The 22,807-nt window shown below is 40.5% G+C and overlaps 1 protein-coding gene across 1 annotated transcript in view; it reads left to right on the plus strand.

Moving 5' to 3' along the window:
- The window catches only part of LOC126198663 (modular serine protease-like), a 247,358-nt gene that overhangs the window by 133,856 nt on the left and 90,695 nt on the right, over nt 1-22,807 (plus strand). Inside the window, exons 4-5 of the mRNA XM_049935142.1 lie at nt 20,565-20,711; nt 21,099-21,215. Coding sequence (XP_049791099.1) covers nt 20,565-20,711; nt 21,099-21,215 — 264 coding nt within the window. The remainder of the gene's footprint in view (nt 1-20,564; nt 20,712-21,098; nt 21,216-22,807) is intronic.

Consider the following 22,807-nt stretch of genomic DNA (forward strand, 5'->3'; position numbering starts at 1 on the left):
CACTCCCTGCAACCTTTCGAGTGGGCGAGAGCCGCACGCCACCTTGGCTCCAGGCTCAGGTCCGCGTTCACCTCGACCTCAGCTCGCTCCCAAAAGAGGTCACCCCCGGTTCGGTCTACCACTCCTGTTTTTTGGAACTTCGTTCGAAGTTCAACAACATGACTTTCATTTATACAGATGGCTCTAAGACCAATGACGGGGTCGGGTGTTCCTTTATTGTCGGGGCACAAAGTTTCCAATACCGGCTCCATGGCCATTGTTCGGTCTTCACAGCTGAGCTCTTTGCCCTCTACCATGCTGTTCTGTACATCTGCCGCCACCGACATTCTGCTTATGTCATCTGCTCAGATTCCCTGAGCGCCATCCAGAGCCTCAGTGATCCGTACCCGGTTCACCCTTTCGTACACCGGATCCAACGCTCTCTTCAGCAGCTGGTGGACGTCGGTACGCCGGTTAGCTTTATGTGGGTTCCTGGCCATGTCGGTATCCCTGGGAACGAAGCTGCAGATGCCGCGGCCAAGGCTGCGGTCCTCCAGCCTCGGACAGCTTCTTGTTGTGTCCCTTCGTCCGATTTTAGCAGGGTCATTTGTCGGCGCGTTGTGTCGCTGTGGCATGCCGATTGGGCTGCACTTACCGACAACAAGCTTCGGGCCTTAAAACCTCTTCCCGTGGCTTGGACGTCCTCCTCACGCCCTTCTCGGCGGGAGGAGGTCGTTTTAGCAAGGTTAAGAATTGGACACTGCCGGTTCAGCCATCGCCATCTGCTGACGGCTGCGCCGGCGCCGTTCTGCCCATGTGGGCACTTGCTGACGGTTAGTCACATTTTAATGTCCTGTCCCGATCTTAAAACACTGCGCCTCGATCTTAACCTGCCTACTACTTTAGATGCCATTTTAGCGGATGACCCACGAGCAGCTGCTCGTGTTCTTTGTTTTATCAATTTGACAAACCTCGCTAAGGACATTTGATGTTTTTTAATCCTATGCCTGTCAGTCTGTCTTTTATTGTGTTTTCCCTTTTAGTTGTTGTTGTCCACTTGTGCCTCGCGGTGCATTCTTAGAGTAGTCAGGGCGCTAATGACCATTGAAGTTGTGCGCCCGAAAACCACAAAAAAAAAAAAAAAAAAAAAAAAAAACTTTGACCCCTCGCATGTCTTATCAGTGAAATTCGCCAACAGCCATGCAGCTGAGGTGTTATTTTATTTTCACTACCAGTTTTGGTGTTACACTGTGCCACCTTCATGCTCCATATGCATTTCACAAAAGTGAATGATATTGTCATACAGTGCCATATATTCCTGGATGTCGTAAATTCAAAGCTGTATTCCATGTGCTTGATTCGAACACTTTGTAGCAATCAAGTCTTTGAATTAAGCACTTGATATATGGTTCTGAACTTGTAACAACCAAGAATATATATGGCACAATATGACAATATTGTTTATGTTTGAGAGACACGTAAGGGACCTGGAGGTGGTATAGTGGAATGTCAAAACTGGCAGTCAGAATAAAATAACACCTCGACTACATGGCTGGCACCGAATTACATTGATAATTACTTGACCAGCTGCTGTCCGTTGCCCATCAGCAGAGACTTTCGCATTTCTTTCCAGTCCACTTCAACGTTGCCCCTGAGGATGGCTTTCCATCTCATCATGCTGCTCATCTGGGAAGACACTTATAGTCCTACAGTCTCATTGAACACCTGGCTGAAAGTTGTTGTAGTCTGCATTTTCCTTCCTCGCTTCACCTTTACTCTTTGCACCTTCTGCATCTGTCATTTGGTCATTTGGTCATTTGGTCAGACTTCCTCCAGCTTATGATAACTCCCTCACCTCTTTAATGCACACCATCCCCTTTGGGGCTCTTTCAGAATTGGTCTGAGAGGTGCCCTCTTGGCTGATCTTCTCAATCAATTTGACCTCATCTGTCTCGACACTGGAGCACCCCATTCCTTTCATACTCCTCACACAACTATTCCCATTTGGACCTCTTGTTCTACACTGCTCAGATTGCCTGTCGTCTCGAGTGGTCTGTTCTATCTGACATGTATTTGAGCGACAGTTTCCCGTGTGCTGTCTGTTTGCTGGCTCCTACCACAGCTATGGGTAAACCCAATTGGCAGCTTTCTAAGGCCGACTGGAGGCTTTACTCCTCCTCACTGACCTTCAGTGAATATCAATTGTCATGACCAGGTAGAATACCTTGCAAACTTTATCTTTACCACCACAGAACATTCCATTTCTTGTACTTCACCTTTACCACATTGTGTCCTGCTCCCTTGCTCGACTGAGGAATGCCATGACTCAATTCACGCATGGAGATATAATTGCATCTGGACGGATTGCATGTTTCCCAGATGCTGACATGAAGGCACTGTCATACCCATACATGAGTCCAGTCTGTCCTCTGCCAGGCATATCAGGCTTGCCAGGCATATCAGGCTCCCTTTTCATAGACGAGTTTGCAATCTATTGCAGTTTTCCACAGACTTGTCTCCTTGGCCAGTGTCTCCAGCAATGTCTTGATGTCTTTACTTATGGAGCATCGACAACTTTTGCTCTTCCACTTACAAAATTATTTGTATGAATTTCTGATGGTGCAATTGGCTTCTTTCATGGTCTTTACACCTTGGGCCTGGTGCTCTTCCATTCACTGGAACTACAAAATTCCTGGGTCTCATGCTTCTAGGAAACTTTATTTGTACTCCCACATGGCTTATCTGGCCACCCACTATACCCAGTCCCTCATTGTCCTACGTGTCCTCAGCAGTACTTCGTGGGAAGTGGATTGGACTGCCCTTTGTTTGTAATGATCCCTTATCCATTCAAAACTAGACTATAGATGTTTCATTTCTGCATCTTGTAATCTTACCCTCCAACACAAAACCAGTAGTTTTTCAGTCTCTTCCAAAATATGAATTGCTTCATATCGAGTGCTTAGAGAGGAGTAAGATGTACAAAATACTTTCTTTTACTTACCTTCATTTTCTCGCTGTTCGCTGCAGTATGTGTAGGGGTAGATTCTTGAGGTTGAATTTTTTTTAACTTTGTGGGTTCCAGATGACTAGATAAATATTAAGAATGCCTGTTACATTGTTTCTGATTGCACCTGTTATTATAATAATAATAATAATAATAATAATAATAATAATGTCACATTCTTCTATATCTCACTGACTTTACAATCTCCACTTCCATAAAACCAACAATTACATTATTGTTGCCAGAATTAAAAACATTTTGGATTCCATCAGAGGCATGCTCACTACTGCTACACATTCTGTGGTGCTAACAATATTCCAGAGAGTTTACAAAACAAGAGCATTTACAAACTTCTTTGACAAAAGAAGAATCTTCACCAAGTTATATCATTATTTTGTAACTGAATCCAAAAATAAATTTAATAAATGTCAGATTCTGAAAATTAATAATAGGAGTTTTGAGTATGCCATTTATTTCTTTTTCAATGACTCCTTTGCTTACCAGTATGATGCGCATCCCTCTTCTGTTACCTCATTGAATTCACTTTCGGCTGTTGTTACTTGCCACCTTGGCTTCATGCCATGGCCTGTGTTCACTCCAGACTTCATGCGTTTCCTTAGAACACTACTCCATATTCTATCTATCACTATGAGTTTCTTGAGCTTCACACAGAACTTAGTCCGAGAGCAATCAGTTTATACAAAGGTACTACTGCTGACTGTGGTGTCAATATTGGCTTCTGTAACACTGCTCACTATTCGCAGCAGAGTTCTTTGCCCTGTATCAGGCCATACAGTACATCCACTGACACAGGTTTTTCAGTTCTCATATCTGCTCTGATTCTCTGTGCCCTTCAGAGCCTGTGTGTGCTACACACAGTCCATCCCTTAGTGTAACAGTTCCAAGAAAGCTTCCACTTGCTCACTTATGAGGGAGCACCTATGATATTAATGCGGGTCCCTGGTCACATCAGTCTGATGGGAAACAAGGCTCCTGATGCTGCTGCCAAGGCTGCAGTCATCCTAACCTTGGCCCACTAGTTCTTCCATTCCTTCCGATGATCTCCCTGTTGTCATTTGTCATAACCACTGGTCTTCCCTTCATGGGAACTATCTCTGGGGTATTAAACCTATCTGGGCTACTTGGCCAACCTCCTCTTGGCCCTCTCGCTATGAGGAGATCATTTTAGCTAGGTTATGTATTGGGCACTGTCGATTTAGCCATTGCCATTTGTTGATAGATGATCCCACGCCACTTGGTCAAGAAATGGCACACCATCAAAGGCTGATGCCAATGAGCACAAAATGCCCTCTTTTTTTAAGTGCTTACGTTTTAATGTACACTATGTGATCAGAAGTGTCCGGACACCTGGCTGCAAATGACTTAAAAGTTTGTAGCACTCTCCATCAGTAATACTGGAATTAAATATGGCATAGGCCCACCCTTAGCCATAATGAGAGCTTCCACTCTCACAGGCATATGTTCAATCAGGTGCTGGATGGTTTCTTGGGGAATGGCAGCCCATTCTTCACAGTGCTGCACTGAGGAGAGGTATCAATGTTGATCAGTGAAGCCTGGCATGAAGTCGGTGTTCCAAAACATCCCAATTGTGTTCTATAGGATTCAGGTCAGGACTCTATGCAGTCCAGTCCATTACAGGGATGTTATCGTCATGTAACCACTCCGCCACAGGCCATGCATTATGAACAGGTGCTCGATCATGTTGAAAGATGCGATCGCCATCCCCGAATTGCTCTTCAACAGTGGAAAGCAAGAAAGTGCTTAAAACATCAGTGTAGGCCTTGCTGTGATAGTACCACATAAAACAACAAGTGGTGCAAGCTCCCTGCATGAAAAGCATGACCACATCTTAACACCACCGCCTCTGAATTTTACTATTGGCACTATACATGCTTTCAGATGATACTCACCAGGCATTTGCCATACCCACACCCTGCCATCAGATCACCACATTGTGTACCGTGATTTGTCACTCCACACAATGTTTTTCGATTGTTCAATTTCCAATGTTTACACTCCTTACACCAAGCAAGGTGTTATTTGGCATTTACCAGTGTGATGTGTGGCTTATGAGCAGCTGCTCTACCATGAAATCCAAGCTTTCTCACATCTTGCCTAACTGTCATAGTACTTCCAGTGGATCCTGATGCAGTATGGAATTCCTGTGTGATGATCTGGATAGATGTCTGCCTATTACACATTACGACCCTCTTCAACTGTCTGTGGTGTCTATCAGTCAGCAGACGAGGTCAGCCTGTACGCTTTTGTGCTGTACGTGCCCCTTCACATTTCCATTTTACTATAAAATCAGAAACAGTGGACCTATGGATGTTTAGAAGTGAAGAAATCTCGCATACAGACATACGACACAAGTGACATCCAATCACCTGACCATGTTCAAAGTCCGTAGTGCTGCAAAGCACCCCATTCTGCTCTCTCATAATGTCTAATGACTACTGAGGTCACTGATATGGAGTACCGGGCTGTAGATGGTAGCACAATGCACCTAATATGAAAAACATGTTTTTGGGTGTGTCCAGATGGTTTTGATCACATAATGTATGTTTACTGTCCGAGTAATTGACCGTTACTGAATTATGGGTGGGCTGTTGACCACATTTTACTTCTATCCATCACAGCAATAGGGCAAAGGACATCTAATCTTTAGTTTGGGATCTCCATTATCTTGACAGCATATTTTGTGGACCTTCCTCCAAGTAGTAGCCCTTGATCTTAGCTCTTTTTCCTTCCATTGATTGGGCTTAATGCATAATCGTTTGGAATTCCTTTATCATATTCATGTTCTAAGGTTCTGAGATGGGTGTGTATGACCTTAGTCATTTTTGTCCCCTAAAACAAACCAAAACAAACATCAGGTACTTCAAAACATCTGGATCACTATGGCTCCAATTAGGTAATGTAAAAGCCATTTCTACGTAACAGGAAACAAAATAGCAGCAGTAGTTTGTTCCCAGTTCCATATATTCATGTTATTTTAATTGCAAATGGAAATAAGACAGTTGCACATCAGGACTCCATCAGTGTTTTCTGGAGATGATGGCCAGAACATGATGAAATGGCTGAAAGAATTAGAGTGATTCACCAAATAAGAGATGTGATGATATGACAAATTAGGTAATTTTTTAAATGTGTACTTTCATTTGGGCAACAAAGCACAGTTGTAGTTTGAGAACAATGAAGAGGAACTCAATGACTGAGACAAATTACAGACTAAACTAAAGAAAACATTTGGTGATAATCAGTAGTAAGTTTGCTTGGTGAAAGAACAATTGAAGAACAGGGCCAAAGATCATGGGGAAATAATACTTCCTAACTGACTGCTTTGTACTTATGCCATATTGTGAATCTGAAAGTGACTGAAGCCAAAAAAATCTCTCTTGAAAGTAGTTGCAGAAAACATGTACCAAACTCTTCTGTAAAAGATACTACAATAGAATAATTCAGAAGTGGTGGCAAGGCATCAAGGAAAGGCAAAAGATAAGAATCTGACAAAAGAGGTATGATTGACTCTTGAATGTGATGCCTATGGCAGTTACGGAAGAGTACCGTGACCTCACTTCCATTATATGTTAGATTGTAAGCAGAGATACACAGCATTTTATGACAGCCAGATCTGAGAGTTAGCGAACACAGGAAACAGTAGCCATGAATGTTGGCTCCATATATCAGGAGATAATAGAGAATGCTGAAGAACAGTTGCATCAATATTTAGTACCAGTCTCTGCCACCAGTAGGAAACACCATGAGAAAAAAGACTGGACTTATTACACAGCCATAAAAAGACAACCCAGCATCCAACCAACCAAGATGGAGGATACTGTGGATTTCCAGGAGAAAGATGATGAGCATTTGATGACACTTATATCACAAGATGTCAAAAATCACAACATTCCTATTCATGCCACTCACCTACAGATGATTATAGTTGAACCAAAGGAAGAAGCAAATTGCCACACCCTGGCATAGGTCACTCCCCAGCATTTTAGCTGTTCCCCATCACCATAGAGAGGTACCAGCCCAATGCCTAGCTCCCAAAATTCAGGAAAATTAAGTGTAATGACCATCTGAGGATGTGAGACTGCCACAGGTGAAAATCTTCTGTGGACCAAGATGATGATGATTATGATGATTATGATGATGATGATGATGATGATGATGATGATGATGATGAAATTTCCCAACATCATGATCATCATCATCAATAAACTACCTTAGCCAGGTTCTATTTAACTCAAGAGCTTCTTTTCCTGTAATGCTAAATGCTTGTCACCACAAGCTAAAGTAGACTTCTCCATGATAAGAAAGTGATTATGCTGTAAGTCACAAATGGGAAGTATGTCCAAATGATAGGAACATGTATTGCAGGAATAACTTAACTAACAGTAACAGGACACAGCCCTTCGAATTTTTCAGCTTAACAGAATATAATCACAATATTATTCCCAGATGGGACCTGTCACAGGCATCAGAAGCAGCCTAGACTGTGGAAGAATATAACTCCAAATTGACAAAGCTGTTCTGATGGATGAAGGCAGGTGTGCTGTGGTTAGCATACTGGGCTTGAATCAAGGATTTTGTCAGTTCAATTCCCCATCTGGCCACCTAGATTTAGGTTTTCTGCGATTTCTCTAAATCACTTAAAGCAAATGCTACTATGTTTCCTCTAAAGAGGGCTTTTCCCCATTTCCTTTCCTAATCTAAACTTGTCATTGTTGTCAGTGCTATGATAAACTCAGACCTTCATTCCCTTCTTAAATGAAAAAAGTTCCAGTCATCATTGTGAAGCCTTTGTTGATTTTTTTTTAAAAAATATACTCAAGCCCAAAAGAAAAGAAAATAAAATAGAAAGAAAAATGCATACCAGCAACATCAAAAGCATTGCAGGTAGTCAAGGAGAATTTTGGATAACTAAATGTCGCAAGCCACAGCACAATCCTAAAGATATGTGCATAGGAACAGCCAAAGCAATCCATGATGGGCACCTCCATACCATCGACGAAGTATTGAAGTATTGTGTTCTACCAGCACTACAGACAAGACAGTGGAAGGAAAAACTATCAAATTACAAATAGGGTTTATCTTACAGAGGGTCAACATTTCCAAGTGCTGGCTGTTCTATGCCAATTTTTGGATGCTTTCATATATGGAATGGAGAAAAGATAGACCAAGAGGCCTGTGGTAAAACACCATATAAACACAGGGGATCATCCACCAACTATCCAGCACTCGTATAGTGTTACCAGTTGAATTACACATAATTTGGGAGGAAGTGGAAAAGATGCTGTGGATTAAAATAATTGAGCCTTTGGAGTGTTCTTGGCCCTCTCCTGTGGTCCTTGTGAAGGAGTAGGATGGCACATGACATTTCTGTACTGACTACAGACTGCCTTCATAACATATAATTCTCTACAGGAGTTTAAAGTTATGGCATTTGGACTGTATAACACATGCATGACAAGCAGCTTTGACATCTTAAATGGATGGTGAGTATTTGCTTCTCTTGACAAACAGGCTAGATTCAGGTTTCAGGTAATATCATACCCTTTGTCACTTGCTGGATGTCACTTAAGAGATCAAGAACTATTACCCTTCATGAAGAAGACAAAAGCATAGAGCCACTGTTAATGTTCTCTTGGAGGAAGTTCTGTTCTGTCTGTGTGCATAGATAATAAATGTACTTTCAGTGCTAATTCATGTACTTAACTGACTTTCGTACTTTTGATATGGAGTTGATTGTAGTCATGACATGACGTTATTACTAATATTAACATCAGTTGGTTCTACTTAGAAGTTCATCAACAGAGTAGAAGGAGTTGACCACCAGTGAATAATTCAGGCTGCTGTGAAACTGAAGTTGATTAGTACTTAAACTCTTTACAGTTTCTGGTAACTTATTGAAAATGTCTGTTCCTGAATACTCCAACCATCCCCAGTAAACAGCAAAACCTAACCCTATACCAGCCTACACAGCTATACAGGAACATCTTAACCACATCTTCTTTTAAATCTTGACTAACTTTTGTCATGACCCAAACTGAAGAATATTCTTACCAAAATCCTTCTCACTTTTTCCAAACTGGTGTTCTACTACCCTCAATGTACAAAGTATCATAAGTCACATCTTTGTGAAACATCTAGTTGTAAAACATAATCTCATGCACCCTTCCAACTCGAGTTATGGTATGACCCAACCATGCTTCGGTGTCAGACTGGGATGGACATAACAACATGGGATAAAGGGTCACATATAGAAATGATACTCAGGAATAAAACTAAATTTGGAATGAGAAAATATTAAATATGATGTCCTGATAGGTTTGGTACTTGATCCATTCCTACTCTTCACCTGAATACATTATTTAGCAAAGGCATTGGAGGACTTACTGAAAACCGTGATGTTTGTTGGTAAGTATACTGGTGGTATGTCCAAAAACAGCCAGCATAATAGCAGAAAAAGCCCACAACTGGTTAATAGCAAAAACAGCTTAACCCTTAATCTTACAAAACACACATACTGTAAAACTCCAGAAAAAAAATTGTTACTTGTAGGTAGCCAAGTATTGATCAATGAGCATATACCAAGTGAAACTTCATGTTTGAAATTCCTAAGCATCAAAATGTAGAACAGACTGAGGTGGCATTAACATGTAGATAAACTAACTGAAAATCTCAGTTCTGCCTATTTTGCATTTAGAAATCACTCTATTCGTTGAGCTGCAAACAAGATCGCTAGCACACTTTCACTAAATACTATCCTCTTCCATAACCCTCTGGGGTGATTAAGTTAAGGCTGGAAAATCCATAGAAGTATGCGGCAACAGTATTGTGTATAGTTGAGATTCTTATAATTCCAACACATTTTCTCCCTAATGGCATTTGTGAATGGTACCGTAATAAGAGTGAATTTGCGATGAGCTGTGAAATTTAAAACCACAAGACTAGAAATATAAATACTTTCCATCCCTATCAGCATTCAGAATGGAGATTTATATTCTGTTTCAAAAATATTCAGCAGGCTGCCGGTAGAGATCAGAAATAGTGATTATGAATGTGATTTTTGGGTTGCATACACAAGTCAAGGCACCACTGTTACATCAGTGCTAATAGGTTTCCTTTGTTCCTGCAATAGTTCAGCGAGTGTGAAGAGTCTCAGGACTGTAGTGCCATGGTTGATTCATACTCCGACTTGTTCTCTCTTACTGAAGAATGAAGCAGTGTAAGGCTACTTGTGACATGTTATTAGCACAGGAGATGAGTATACGACCTTGCTACTGTAAAGTAGCACTGACAGAGTGAAATGACAAGTTGTGAGGATCTGATGGACTTCAAGCAGCTTTATTTTTTGAGACTGTGGTGCAAGTTATTTGATGCAAACTCTACAATTGCAAATGTATTCCATTAGAGGAGGAGTGATGTGTAGAATGAGTTTCACTCTATAGTCACTGCTTCAGATGAAAAATATACAAATTTTGTCAGTGCAAAGAAAATGATTATTTTCTTGTTTATTCCACCTCTAGAATAAGAAAACATATGTGCTGTGTGAAATGAAAACTGTATTTGTTTGGCCATGGCAACTTGCGTTTATGGACTAACAGTGAGTTATGTAGCTTCCCATTCATTTCTAAAATTATTTAATTGGATAGATAAAAAATCTACTCACCAAGCGGCAGCAGAACACACTCATAAGACTGTTGTGATTGGCAAGTGGCTCCTTCAGGCAGAAGGGTTGAAGGGGGAGGAAGAAGGGTGAAGGAAAAGGACTGGAGAGGTCTAGGAAAAGAGGTATATTTTGGGAAAATCACCCAGAACCGCAGGTCAGGGGAGATTTACCATACAGAATGAGGAGGAGAGACTGAGTGTTGGGGACTTCATCGGACATGATTTGAAAATCTGAGAGCTTGAATGAAATTAGAATTATATTAATACATCCAGCTGCTAAAGGGTGTTGATATATATCAATGGGGACAGGTGATATTGTGTGCCCTGACCAGGACTCGAACCCGGGATCTCCTGCTTACATGGCGGGTGGTCTATCCGTCTGAGCCGCCAAGGGCACAGAGGATAGTGTGACTGCAGGGACTATCTTGCGCATGCCTCCCGCGAGACCCACATTCTCACCTTGTACGTCCACACACTACATTCGTAGTGTCCCACCCCAACACACACATCACACATGGAAGACATTCTTACTAGGTCCCATAAGAGTTCGGGGAATATGGGTGCATCCACACAGAAGGAGGAGGTCATGGCCGGTATTGCCAGAACTATATACTTATATGGACGTGGTGTCTGTTCTTTCAGACGTCCGAAAGAACGGGCACCGTATCCATATGAGAGCTTGAAGGTGGAACACAGGGTAATATGCAAGACAGAGATTACTATTAAAATGTCGCATGTGAGTTAATAAGCGTGAGAAGCTAAGTACATTGTATGTAACAGAGGTGGGAGGGGCGGTGAAAAATAGACAGGAAAGACAATGAAAGATGTAGAAAACTACAATGGAGTGAAGCAAAGAGTATTTACAGTGAAGAAAAGCTGAAACTGAAGAAATTAACATAAATTAAGGCCAGGTGAGTGGCAAGAACCAAGGACATGTTGTAGTACTAATGCTGGAAGCTAGCACTACATGTCCTTCGTTCTCATCCCCCTCCCCTACCCCAGGCCTTAATTTATGTTAATTTCTTTAGTTTCAGCTTTTCTTCACTGTAACTACTCTTTGCTTCACTCCGTTTTAGTTTTCTACATATTTCATTGTCTTTCCAGTCTATTTTTCAATGCCCCCTCCCACCTCTCTTACATACAATGTACTTAGCTTTTCACACTTATTAACTCATGTGCAATGTTTTAGTAGTAATCTCTGTCTTGCATATTACCCTGTCTTCCACCTTCAAGCTCTCAGGTTTTCAAATCTCGTCTGATGCAGTCCCCAACAATCAGTCTTTCCTTCTCATCCTGTATGATATCTCTCCCCTGACCTACGGTTCTGGGCAACTTTCCCAAACTCTAATCCCTTTTCCTAGACTTCTCCAGTCTTTTTCCTTCACCCTTCTTCCTTCCCCTTCGACCCTTCTGCCTGAAGAAGGAGCCAGTGGCTCCAAAAGCTTGCCAATCACAACAGTCTTCTATGTGTGTGCTCTGCTGCCACCTTGGTGAGTAGTTTTTTATCTATCCAGTTAAATAATTTTATGATTCATTTCTGTAATTTATTTTAATAATTAATCACCATTTAGAGATTGCATTTTATTCTCATATAATGTTTTCTGCTACGATCATTACATATTTGATAACACCTCACATGTTTTGTGTGTGTGTGTGTGTGTGTGTGTGTGTGTGTGTGTGTGTGTGTGTCAACATAAATTTTAGACATCCACTGACTAGATATTTAATATTAAAATAATTTACAGCAGCCTTTGAAGAAGTTTTATCTACAAATGTGTGTATCAACAAAACAATATTCACTGCTAACCAATCAGTCCTTATGTTGGTACATAATTTCCTTCTGTCACTTAGGCAGGTTAGACGTTTTGTGACATTTCAACTCTCTCATTGTTGTGCGGAAATACCTAAATGGTAATTGTTGTGGCCCACAATACAAATGAACTGTGGTTTTTGTAATCTGTTTATTGGTAGACCACACACAGCACAAGGTGCAATAACATGAAACTGCCAAGTGGTGGTATAGTGTCAGTAATGCAAGAATGTCCAGATCTCAAAGGCTGCATGATAAGTAAAAAATGTCAACATGGCATAGACTAAAGCTGGGAGGCTCATTTCAGACTAACTATAGACAAGTGTAAACGTAATTGACATTGGTGGCGCTAGTTTTGACTTGGTGCACACAGCTTGTGTTGTAGACTCATGCTGGATGCTGACTGAGGAGCCTCTAGTGACAATCCCGCATACATGCTAGTGAGCCTTAGCTCAGTACAGTAGCATCTGCAGCCAGCAAAATGTATGTTTCTGGGGCGAGGTGTACACCACTGGTGCCAGCTGATAACAAAAGTGAGACTGTGCCATAGGTTTAAGTGAAATGTGAGCTTCAAAATTCTCTGCTTTTCCACACCAGAAGAAAAAAATCAAGGAATTCAGTGCAGAGCACATCCAGTTGTGGATAAGGAACATTCTCTTATTTGTTTGTTGTGCCATTGGTGGAAAATCCAAAAGATGTGGGTGTGTCCAGTGAGAAAAGGTTCTCAGTATCAGCATTGCTTATGGCTGAGAAAGTCAAGTCCTCTGAACTGATGGAGTGAGTACTGGTGCCCCTAGTTGTAAATATGTTTGAAAATTGACAAGACTGGTGGTATTGATGTAAAAATTGACTGTCCTGCCAACCATACGCAACAAAACAAGCACTTTATTGGAGGATCCTCCCTGAGTGGTAATCGTGTACAGGTAACATGTAACATTAACATCCATGAGACAAGAATACCCTCCAGGACAAACACATGTAGTGCAATCAGCCCAACGGAATGGGCAGTAATCTCTGTCATGCTTCTGGAAACAGTCAAAGCAGGATGAGTAAGGCTGTCACAACCTGGGGCAGCATGAGGTACCCTGTTTCCATGGAGAGGGATGTGCGTTGTTGTTTGTGTACTGCCACAATGGAACCACTGCCTGCTGAATCCACCAAGTGTCAGAGTTCACTGTTCATCACAGCAGTATTCACCCAGGTATCTAAGAGCCAGCCTGCCTCTTTGAGACTTTGTAGGACTGTCTAAACACAACACCGTGTCTAATTAAGGGTCATCAAACAGTTAAGCTTTTAACTGAAACTCTTCATAGGGTGCTGCATGGATGATTCTGTCTCTGATCATGTCTTCTGTTTAAGATTCTTTGGCATTAGACATAAAAAACTTGCATCATCTATTTAGCCCTTGGAGCTCAGCCGCCTAACCTTGATAGGATTGACTCTGTTGCTTGTGATATTGGTAAAACTCAAGGTAAGCATAAAACACATAACAAGTCTTTGGTAGTGAGCACTTAACAAAGAACAAATTTCATCAAATGTCAGTTTATTAGGTTCCATCAGGGGGGCCAGTTTACACAACAACCAATAAGTTCGTGGCGGAATCCATGATAAGAAAGTGGGTTTAGCAGAATCATCACCATTTACTTTAAAGGCCCTAAAATGCATTCACAGCCTTTGTTTGTATGGGTACCAGTCTTATGACTTTTCCTTGTATCGTGGGAATGGCAGTTGACTGACGATCAGCTGCTGCAGTATGCTGGCCAGGAGGTCCTCCATATGCTTTTGACTTCTCAATTTATGAGCAATCAGCTGTTGCATAACAGTGGCAAGAGATGGTTTGGCCATGGTGAACGGAAAGAAGGAAATGTCTGTGGCCATTCAGCACACGAAGTCTGTAGTTTGTGGAAAAGGCACTGTCTTAAAGCATCAGTCAGGCACTGAAATTTCCATGCAAGTTTTCAGCATTCAAACAATGGAACACACATAAGTTCAATCCGCAGTTGTCAGTCGTGTTCTGGGACACAACATAAAAGACATGCTGGTTTCTGTAATCTGTGTATTGGTAGACTGAAGGCCATGACAGCACGAGGTACAATAACACAGTGATAAAATGTCGGAAGGATAACAACATCCAAGTCTTGCGGGCTTCATGAAAGGTAAGTCGACAGCATAGTGTAAATTAAAGCTGGGAGGCTAACACTGGCCTAAATATAGACAAGTGTAGACATCACTGATGTGGGTTGTGCTAGTGCCCATGGTCATGACCATCAATCGGTTGATCAGCCTTTGGCAAAAATTGCCACACAGAACAAGCTGTTTCGTTACTTGTCTGATTTGTATCTTTTTGCCCCCTCTCTCTTCAACACCAACTTCTCAGTATTGTATGGATTGGAATTATTCATCTACATCTAAATCATCTCAGCAAGAAACCTAATGGTGTGTGGTGGAGGGTACTTCTTGTACCACTAACTGAGCCCTCCAACCCTGTTCCACTCACGAACTGAGCATGATAAGAATAATTGGCAGTAAGCCTCTGTATTGGCTCTAACCTCTCAAATTTTCTCATCATAGTCATTACAAGAGATGTATGTGGGGGAGGTGTAATATGTTGTTTATACAATACACTCCCACACAACTTTAGTTTGGTTCCTGTCATCAGTATGTGAACTGGTAGTCTCAATTAAACAATGGAAAATCCAGGTTGGAATGTAACAATATTATGGAAAGGGTAGTTGTTACTCACCATGTAGTGAAGATGCAGAGTCACAGATAAGCACAACAAGGCCTTTGTCACACACACACACACACACACACACACACACACACACACACACACACACACACACACTCAGGACCACAGTCTCTGGCAGCTGAAGCCAGACTATTTTGTGGCAGTCTTCTTGTTGTGCCTGTGTGCAACTCACCTTCCACTCAATAAGGTGAGTAGCAACTATCCTTTTCCTAATATTGTTCTAGTCACAATTACTTCAAGATCTCTTTTTTTGCTCTGTTCTGTCCTGCTCTGACTTTTAGAATTCTTGGGTGTCCGGCAGGTTTGTGTCGTCATTACTCCATGAGATTCCAGTAAAGACTTGTTGCCATCTTCAGGTGGTCCTGATAACTTCTGTTCCCCTCTTGTCGATGTCCTATATATTCTGGCCAGTACCACCTGCACCACTCCACTCCACTCCTATTGCTACCTGTGCGGCTTTCATGATGGATGGTGACAGTGGCAGCATTGGTGCTGCCCAACTACAAACTCTGCTCTTCAGCATTTGTACTATCACTGTCAGGTGTTAATGTCGCTGTACAGGAATGCTTTTCCTTTCCTAAATTCAGTGCAGGGTTCCATACCTGAATCAATTGTAGGCTGCTATCTTTATTTTTTAGACCATCTTGGACACTTATTTGAATGACATCTATAATCCTGCAGTCCCAAAAGGAAAAAAATTGCCTAATTATTTTGGTGTTGTTGTAGTCCTTAGTATGGCTAGGTTTTATACTATGGTCAAGCACGGCAGATTTCGTGTCCAGTCATTATCCAGTGTGGTTTCTACGTTCATGGCACCCCTATGCTACATTACAGTTTTTTCTTCTTTGTAAAGAAAGCCAATACAGGTCAGTCTGTGGTAATTCTGAAAATTCTACATCATTGGCTGTTTCTAATGAACACAGTTCATTTGGCAAAGTGAATACTGGATGTTCAGGATTTGTTTACCTCCAGCCAGCTTGGTTGTATGTAATGAGGCCCACAGGTAGAAGTGGATGTACAAGCAGCATTTTAGATTGTGACAGCCAGTCCAGCTTCATCAGTAGATCACTGATCAGTACTTTAAAACTGAATTTGTTACATGTCACCCACTGAAGACAGCAGACGATCAAGTAGGTAAAAAGGCGAGGGCTAATACAAATCCTTGGGTAACAGAAGAAATATTGAATTTAATTGATGAAAGGAGAAAATATAAAAATGCAGTGAATGAAGCAGGCAAAAAGGAATACAAACGTCTCAAAAATGAGATCGACAGGAAGTGCAAAATGGCTAAGCAGGGATGGCTAGAGGACAAATGTAAGGATATAGAGGCTTGTCTCACTAGGGGGTAAGATAGATACTGTCTACAGGAAAATTAAAGAGACCTTTGGAGAGAAGAGAGCCACTTGTATGAATATCAAGAGCTCAGATGGCAACCCAGTTCTAAGCAAAGAAGGGTAGGCAGAAAGGTGGAAGGAGTATATAGAGGGTTTATACAAGGGCGATGTACTTGAGGACAATATTATGGAAATGGAAGAGGATGTAGACGAAGACGAAATGGGAGATAAGATACTGCGTGAAGAGTTTGACAGAGCACTGAAAGACCTGAGTCGAAACAAGGCCCCGGGTAAGACAACATGCCATTAGAACTACTGATGGCCTTGGGAGAGCCAGTCGTGACAAAACTCCACCATCTGGTGAGCAAGATGTATGAGACAGGCGAAATACCCTCAGACTTCAAGAAGAATATAATAATTCCAATCCCAAAGAAAGCAGGTGTTGACAGATGTGAAAATTACCGAACAATCAGTTTAATAAGTCACAGCTGCAAAATACTAACGCGAATTCTTTACAGACGAATGGAAAAATTGGTAGAAGTGGACCTCGGGGAAGATCAGTTTGGATTCCGTAGAAATGTTGGAACACGTGAGGCAATACTAACCTCACGACTTATCTAAGAAGAAAGATTAAGAAAAGGCAAACCTACGTTTCTAGCATTTGTAGACTTAGAGAAAGCTTTTGACAATGTTAACTGGAATAATCTCTTTCAAATTCTGAAGGTGGCAGGGGTAAATTACAGGGAGCGAAAAGCTATTTACAATTTGTACAGAAACCAGATGGCAGTTATAAGAGTCGAGGGACATGAAAGGGAAGCAGTGGTTGGGAAGGGAGTAAGACAGGGTTGTAGCCTCTCCCCGATGTTATTCAATCTGTATATTGAGCAAGCAGTAAAGGAAACAAAAGAAAAATTCGGAGTAGGTATTAAAATTCATGGAGAAGATGTAAAAACTTTGAGGTTCGCCGATGACATTGTAATTCTGTCAGAGACAGCAAAGGACTTGGAAGAGCAGTTGAACGGAATGGATGGTGTCTTGAAGGGAGGATATAAGATGAACATCAACAAAAGCAAAACGAGGATAATGGAATGTAGTCAAATTAAATCGGGTGATGCTGAGGGGATTAGATTAGGAAATGAGACACTTAAAGTAGTAAAGGAGTTTTGCTATTTAGGGAGTAAAATAACTGATGATGGTCGAAGTAGAGAGGATATAAAATGTAGACTGGCAATGGCAAGGAAATCGTTTCTGAAGAAGAGAAATTTGTTAACATAGAGTATAGATTTAAGTGTCAGGAAGTCATTTCTGAAAGTATTTGTATGGAGTGTAGCCATGTATGGAAGTGAAACATGGACGATAACTAGTTTGGACAAGAAGAGAATAGAAGCTTTCGAAATGTGGTGCCACAGAAGAATGCTGAAGATTAGATGGGTAGATCATATAACTAATGAGGAGGTATTGAATAGGATTGGGGAGAAGAGAAGTTTGTGGCACAACTTGACTAGAAGAAGGGATCGGTTGGTAGGACATGTTTTGAGGCATCAAGGGATCACAAATTTAGCATTGGAGGGCAGTGTGGAGGGTAAAAATCGTAGAGGTAGACCAAGAGATGAATACACTAAGCAGATTCAGAAGGATGTAGGCTGCAGTAGGTACTGGGAGATGAAGAAGCTTGCACAGGATAGAGTAGCATGGAGAGCTGCATCAAACCAGTCTCAGGACTGAGGACCACAACAACACCCACTGGCAGTTAATACCATCAAGTCTCCATTCAGGGTCACACTCAAGTCAACTGGTTCACCTGACATTGAGGACATGGAACAACACTCAGTACCTGAAGAGTGTAAAAGGTTACACATTTGTAATTTGCAGCTGGTTGATCCTTCAGAAGAATATGATCATCTCCCCACTGCACTTCTAATTGAAGTGGATGATCACTGGAAAATTCTTGAAAACACTATGCCAATACACATCTCCCCAGCACTGGCTTTGCTGCCTTCAAAATTTGTCTGGATCCTTTGTAGAAACAGAGGGTTTCTGTAAATCATGCTGTCATTAACCTAATCATTCTGCCATTCAATTAATCATTTGACAACACAGTGTGAAGCTTGTCTGATTTAGACACAATAGGAATATGTGACAATCAGGACTGACAAATGATTGTGAAGAGTTCAGTACTTCTTGAGAATTTTCATTATTCCTGTTCTATCAAGTATCAGAGAAGAGTACTCACTCCCACAAATATCAGCAGCTGTTCTTCCAAGTAATATCTGTAGTGCTGAAAAATGTCTTGTAACTTTGTAGAGGCATCTGGAGAACGACATCCTCAGTGCTGCCTGTGAGAAACAGATGTCAAATTACATTTGAAATGTACATGTTGAACTGCACCCCCTTCCACCCCTATCTAAAATTCAGTCAATTTTTGTTTACCCCATCAAATAGTGGTGAGAAAGTGACATGGAAGCACCAAGTAAGGAGTCCCATTCAATGCATCTTCGCATGAAAATGGCTCTTCCTCACTTAATGATGTCTCTTATTACCCCTCTGCATTAATTATCCAGCATCGCCATAATGTTTTTGATGAAAGTATGTTTGAAACTAAGACTCGACCATAAGCCTCTATGTCATCCCCTAGTGCCTGCAGAGCTTCAGTGACATCTTACAGGTAATCAAAATGCATCTGGATAATTCTTTTTCTATCACTGAAACATGTATGCAAAATGTCTTTGGTTTGTTCGTAAGTAGCTGCAGCTAGTGATGCATAGAACAAAGTTCTTTGTTTCCCCCTCCAGTCACCCTGAAAAATTAAAAACTCATGTTTGTTGACAAATGACAAGTTCAGGTCTGCATTGATAGAGGGTTTGAACTGTTCCCATGCACATTGTCAGCAGAAAGTGGCTCTAATTTGATCAGTGGCAGTTGAACACTTTAATTCTATGACTGTGTAGAAACCCCAGTAGGTGTCATCTTGGCTGTGGTATGTGAAAATCTTCCACAGCCTTCAGGATTGCCTGCTTCATAACGTATTCATAGTTTTCAAATGCTAAGATGTAGATTTCATATTCTGTCTCATCAAATTAATCTTGGATAACATTTACCTTTCACCTTCAGCAGTAATTTGTTTCAATATTTTTGTTAGTAGTCGCAACAGTAGCACTGCTAACAGGTGAAGGCACTTGTTGAGCCTTAATGTTAAACTTCTGCACTAGAGGTCAGCTGTGCACTTACATAATTTAACAATTATTCTTCTACTCTTTACTCAGATATTACTCAGACAACTGGTATACATGCAATAAAATAATAAATTGCAGTTATTAATGCAAGTAATTGAAGGTTGCAATCCTTAAACAACTTAGCTGCAAGAGTGCATTGTTTTTCACACATGGTGAATTTCTGCCATTTATCTGGTGAAAATCTATGTGCAAGTCATCCTGAAATACTGCAGACATCCCAGAGATTCAGAAAATTCCTGTCTCTGGCACTTTCCTGGGTTTCAGCAGCAGAAAATATCTGAGCAGAATTAGAAAGTTATAACTTCATTTACACAGAACTTTCAGATTATGGGAGTAGCATAGTGCCTTTAGTTACAAATCAATAGATATAGACAGAAATTCAGAGATGCTGTATAGTGATTGTCCACATTCACAGGCAGCACTACAGCATCACAGCACCCCCTCCCCCCTTCAACCTATGACCTGAAATCCTTCCCCCTCTTCATCCCATGGAGCCACTTTTGTACCACCACCAAGCCGCCCCCGCCCCCCCACTACCATCCCGAGCCAATATGTACTTAAAATATTCCTGTCTGCCACTCAACTCAATACCTCTTCCACGTGGCAAGTAGCAGTCAGGTCCACTTCATTCTTTTTATTCCATCCCAGGTTTTCTGAGTGTATAATTTTTCAGTGTGTCCATATAAAGAAATGTAACTTAATTTACTGTGTTTGGGTTTTCCTTTTTATACTTAAATATTAATATTTCTAGCTGCCCTGAATTCTCATTCCGATGCAGTTATGGTGGGTGCATTGATGAATTTAAAAAATGTGATGGGCAACAGGACTGTGCAGATAATTCAGATGAACTCTTATTGGAATGTCCAAACATCCCAAAGCCAACAAATGGGACATGTCTGTAAGTATGGTGTATAATGTTTCTGTTCACAAACAAGATTCATATTTTTGTAAAGCTATATACCCTTCATAAGTTGATAATTGGAAAAATCTAACAAGTAAATAAAAATCTATTCATATTTCAAGTTTTTGTTTCTCTATTTCAATTGCAAGTGCATTACCTCTGAAGGAGTATCAAAGCAGTAATGGAAGAGCGCCCAGAGGTGTGTGACATAATGCCAAAGAAATGATAAATGTGCCATGGCTACAGTGTGATAGCCATGGATAGAACACTAGTTTTATGCTAGCTAAGCATTTTAATTTCCTTTGTTTTGCTTAATATGAATTCACAATACGTTTTGTACTTCTGTAAATTACATTATATCTTAGTTCCTTTGTCCATCACCAGGAAAAGACAATTTCACTGTAACTCTGGTGAATGTATTGATGACGCTTCTCGCTGTGACGGCACTAAGGACTGCAAGGATGGATCTGATGAGACATTGATTCAGTGTTCAGCCATAAGGTAAGATCTTGCTAAAATAACAATTCTCTGGTTGTTCAGCTCCAGAACATTCTGAAACAGAATTCTGATAGTATTTTGAGATTACTTAATGAGAGAAATTTTCTCAGTTATATGTAAGTCACACAGTATTCTGTATGTGACCCCAGAATTCAGTTATTTCCTTATTTTAATTTTTTTGTGGTCATTTTATGTAGGGGTATTTTGAATTATGGTTGTGTATGATACTGGTAAAATAGATGCGAACTATAATGTTTGATACTGCCTGTCTCAGCAAGAAATTGCTTCGTTTTCTTTTCTAATTTTGAAATGGGTGAAAAAGTTAGTCCTGATCTATCTGCCAGGTTTGAGTATTGCTCCCAAGACACCAAAATGAGTTAGCAATTGCTTTCATTGTGTGGCAGTTCTGATTTTGCAGAAGCACAAATCATGGGTGAAAACTGCCTACATTGAGAAAGGGAGGCAGTGCTCCTTGCCCCATGAGTTTCTTCACCTCCTGTGTCCTCCAACTTCTCACTTGTTTACACTCATGGACAACTGTCATGTTAAAGTGTCCGCATTAAACCACTGTCGTCGTCGTTGTCATCATCGGTGTTGGTGGTGGTGGCATTAATTTCTGCTTCTTGATGTGCACTTATGCTATGTGTATTTGTAATGTTTCCATGTTCTTTCACCTTATCTCCTAGGTTAACAAGTAATCATCACAAAAAACATTTCTTCTACATTAAAAAAAAAAATTAAAAATCTTAATTGAAATTTACAGACGGAAAAAAAAGTAAGTAAACTGTCTTAACAGTACTTGTGATTGCTTTTGAAATAATAAACATTTATACCACTGTGAGACAAGATGGTTAATGCCTTCATGAAATAATGTTTGCAGTTGCCTACTGAGCCATATTATGAGACTGTACATACGTAATCTTGGAATATTGTAGATGGTGATGCAACACTAATTAGTTGTGATCACGATACATCATTTACTCCTGTTGTGTTTCATAGCTTTGGAAATGCATATTTTTTTGGTATGAGAATATTGATTACTACCCATGTCTGGAAATCTTGTGATGAAGCAAGCTGGGATATTTTTACTTCCTCTCTTGTTTTGCCAGCTGCTTCCTTAAAATTCATTTTTTTTGTTTCTAACTAATTACCATTAACATATGAGTATAATCTGCATTTTCGTAAGAGAAAGGTTGGCCCTCAGTTTTAAAGAATATAGGACCAGATCTAATTTTGTGCTTATTTTTGTGTATATCATCTATTTTCTAATTTATTTTGGCTATTCCTAGATAGTATCTTCTGTTATAAGGCGAAATCAGTAATTGTTTCGTAACTTAAGTTCTATTGTTGACTTATAAACAAATATAAATTCTGTACTAATTATAAATATTTGGAGGAACAACAAATAGTATTGTTAAAGGATCTACATGGCTCTATTCAAAAAGATGTTAGCAAAGCCACACCTTAATTAATTCCAAAGTAATTAACGTTTTTGTCGAAAGTATTGTTTGTGTAATGATATCTAGTAGTTTTCATCATTTAAACAAATAACTCAACTTAACTCTTGTAGTAGAAGAAACTGTTAAAAAGATGCA

The sequence above is a fragment of the Schistocerca nitens genome, chromosome 8 (assembly GCF_023898315.1).
Source record: "Schistocerca nitens isolate TAMUIC-IGC-003100 chromosome 8, iqSchNite1.1, whole genome shotgun sequence".
Lineage (NCBI taxonomy): Eukaryota > Metazoa > Arthropoda > Insecta > Orthoptera > Acrididae > Schistocerca > Schistocerca nitens.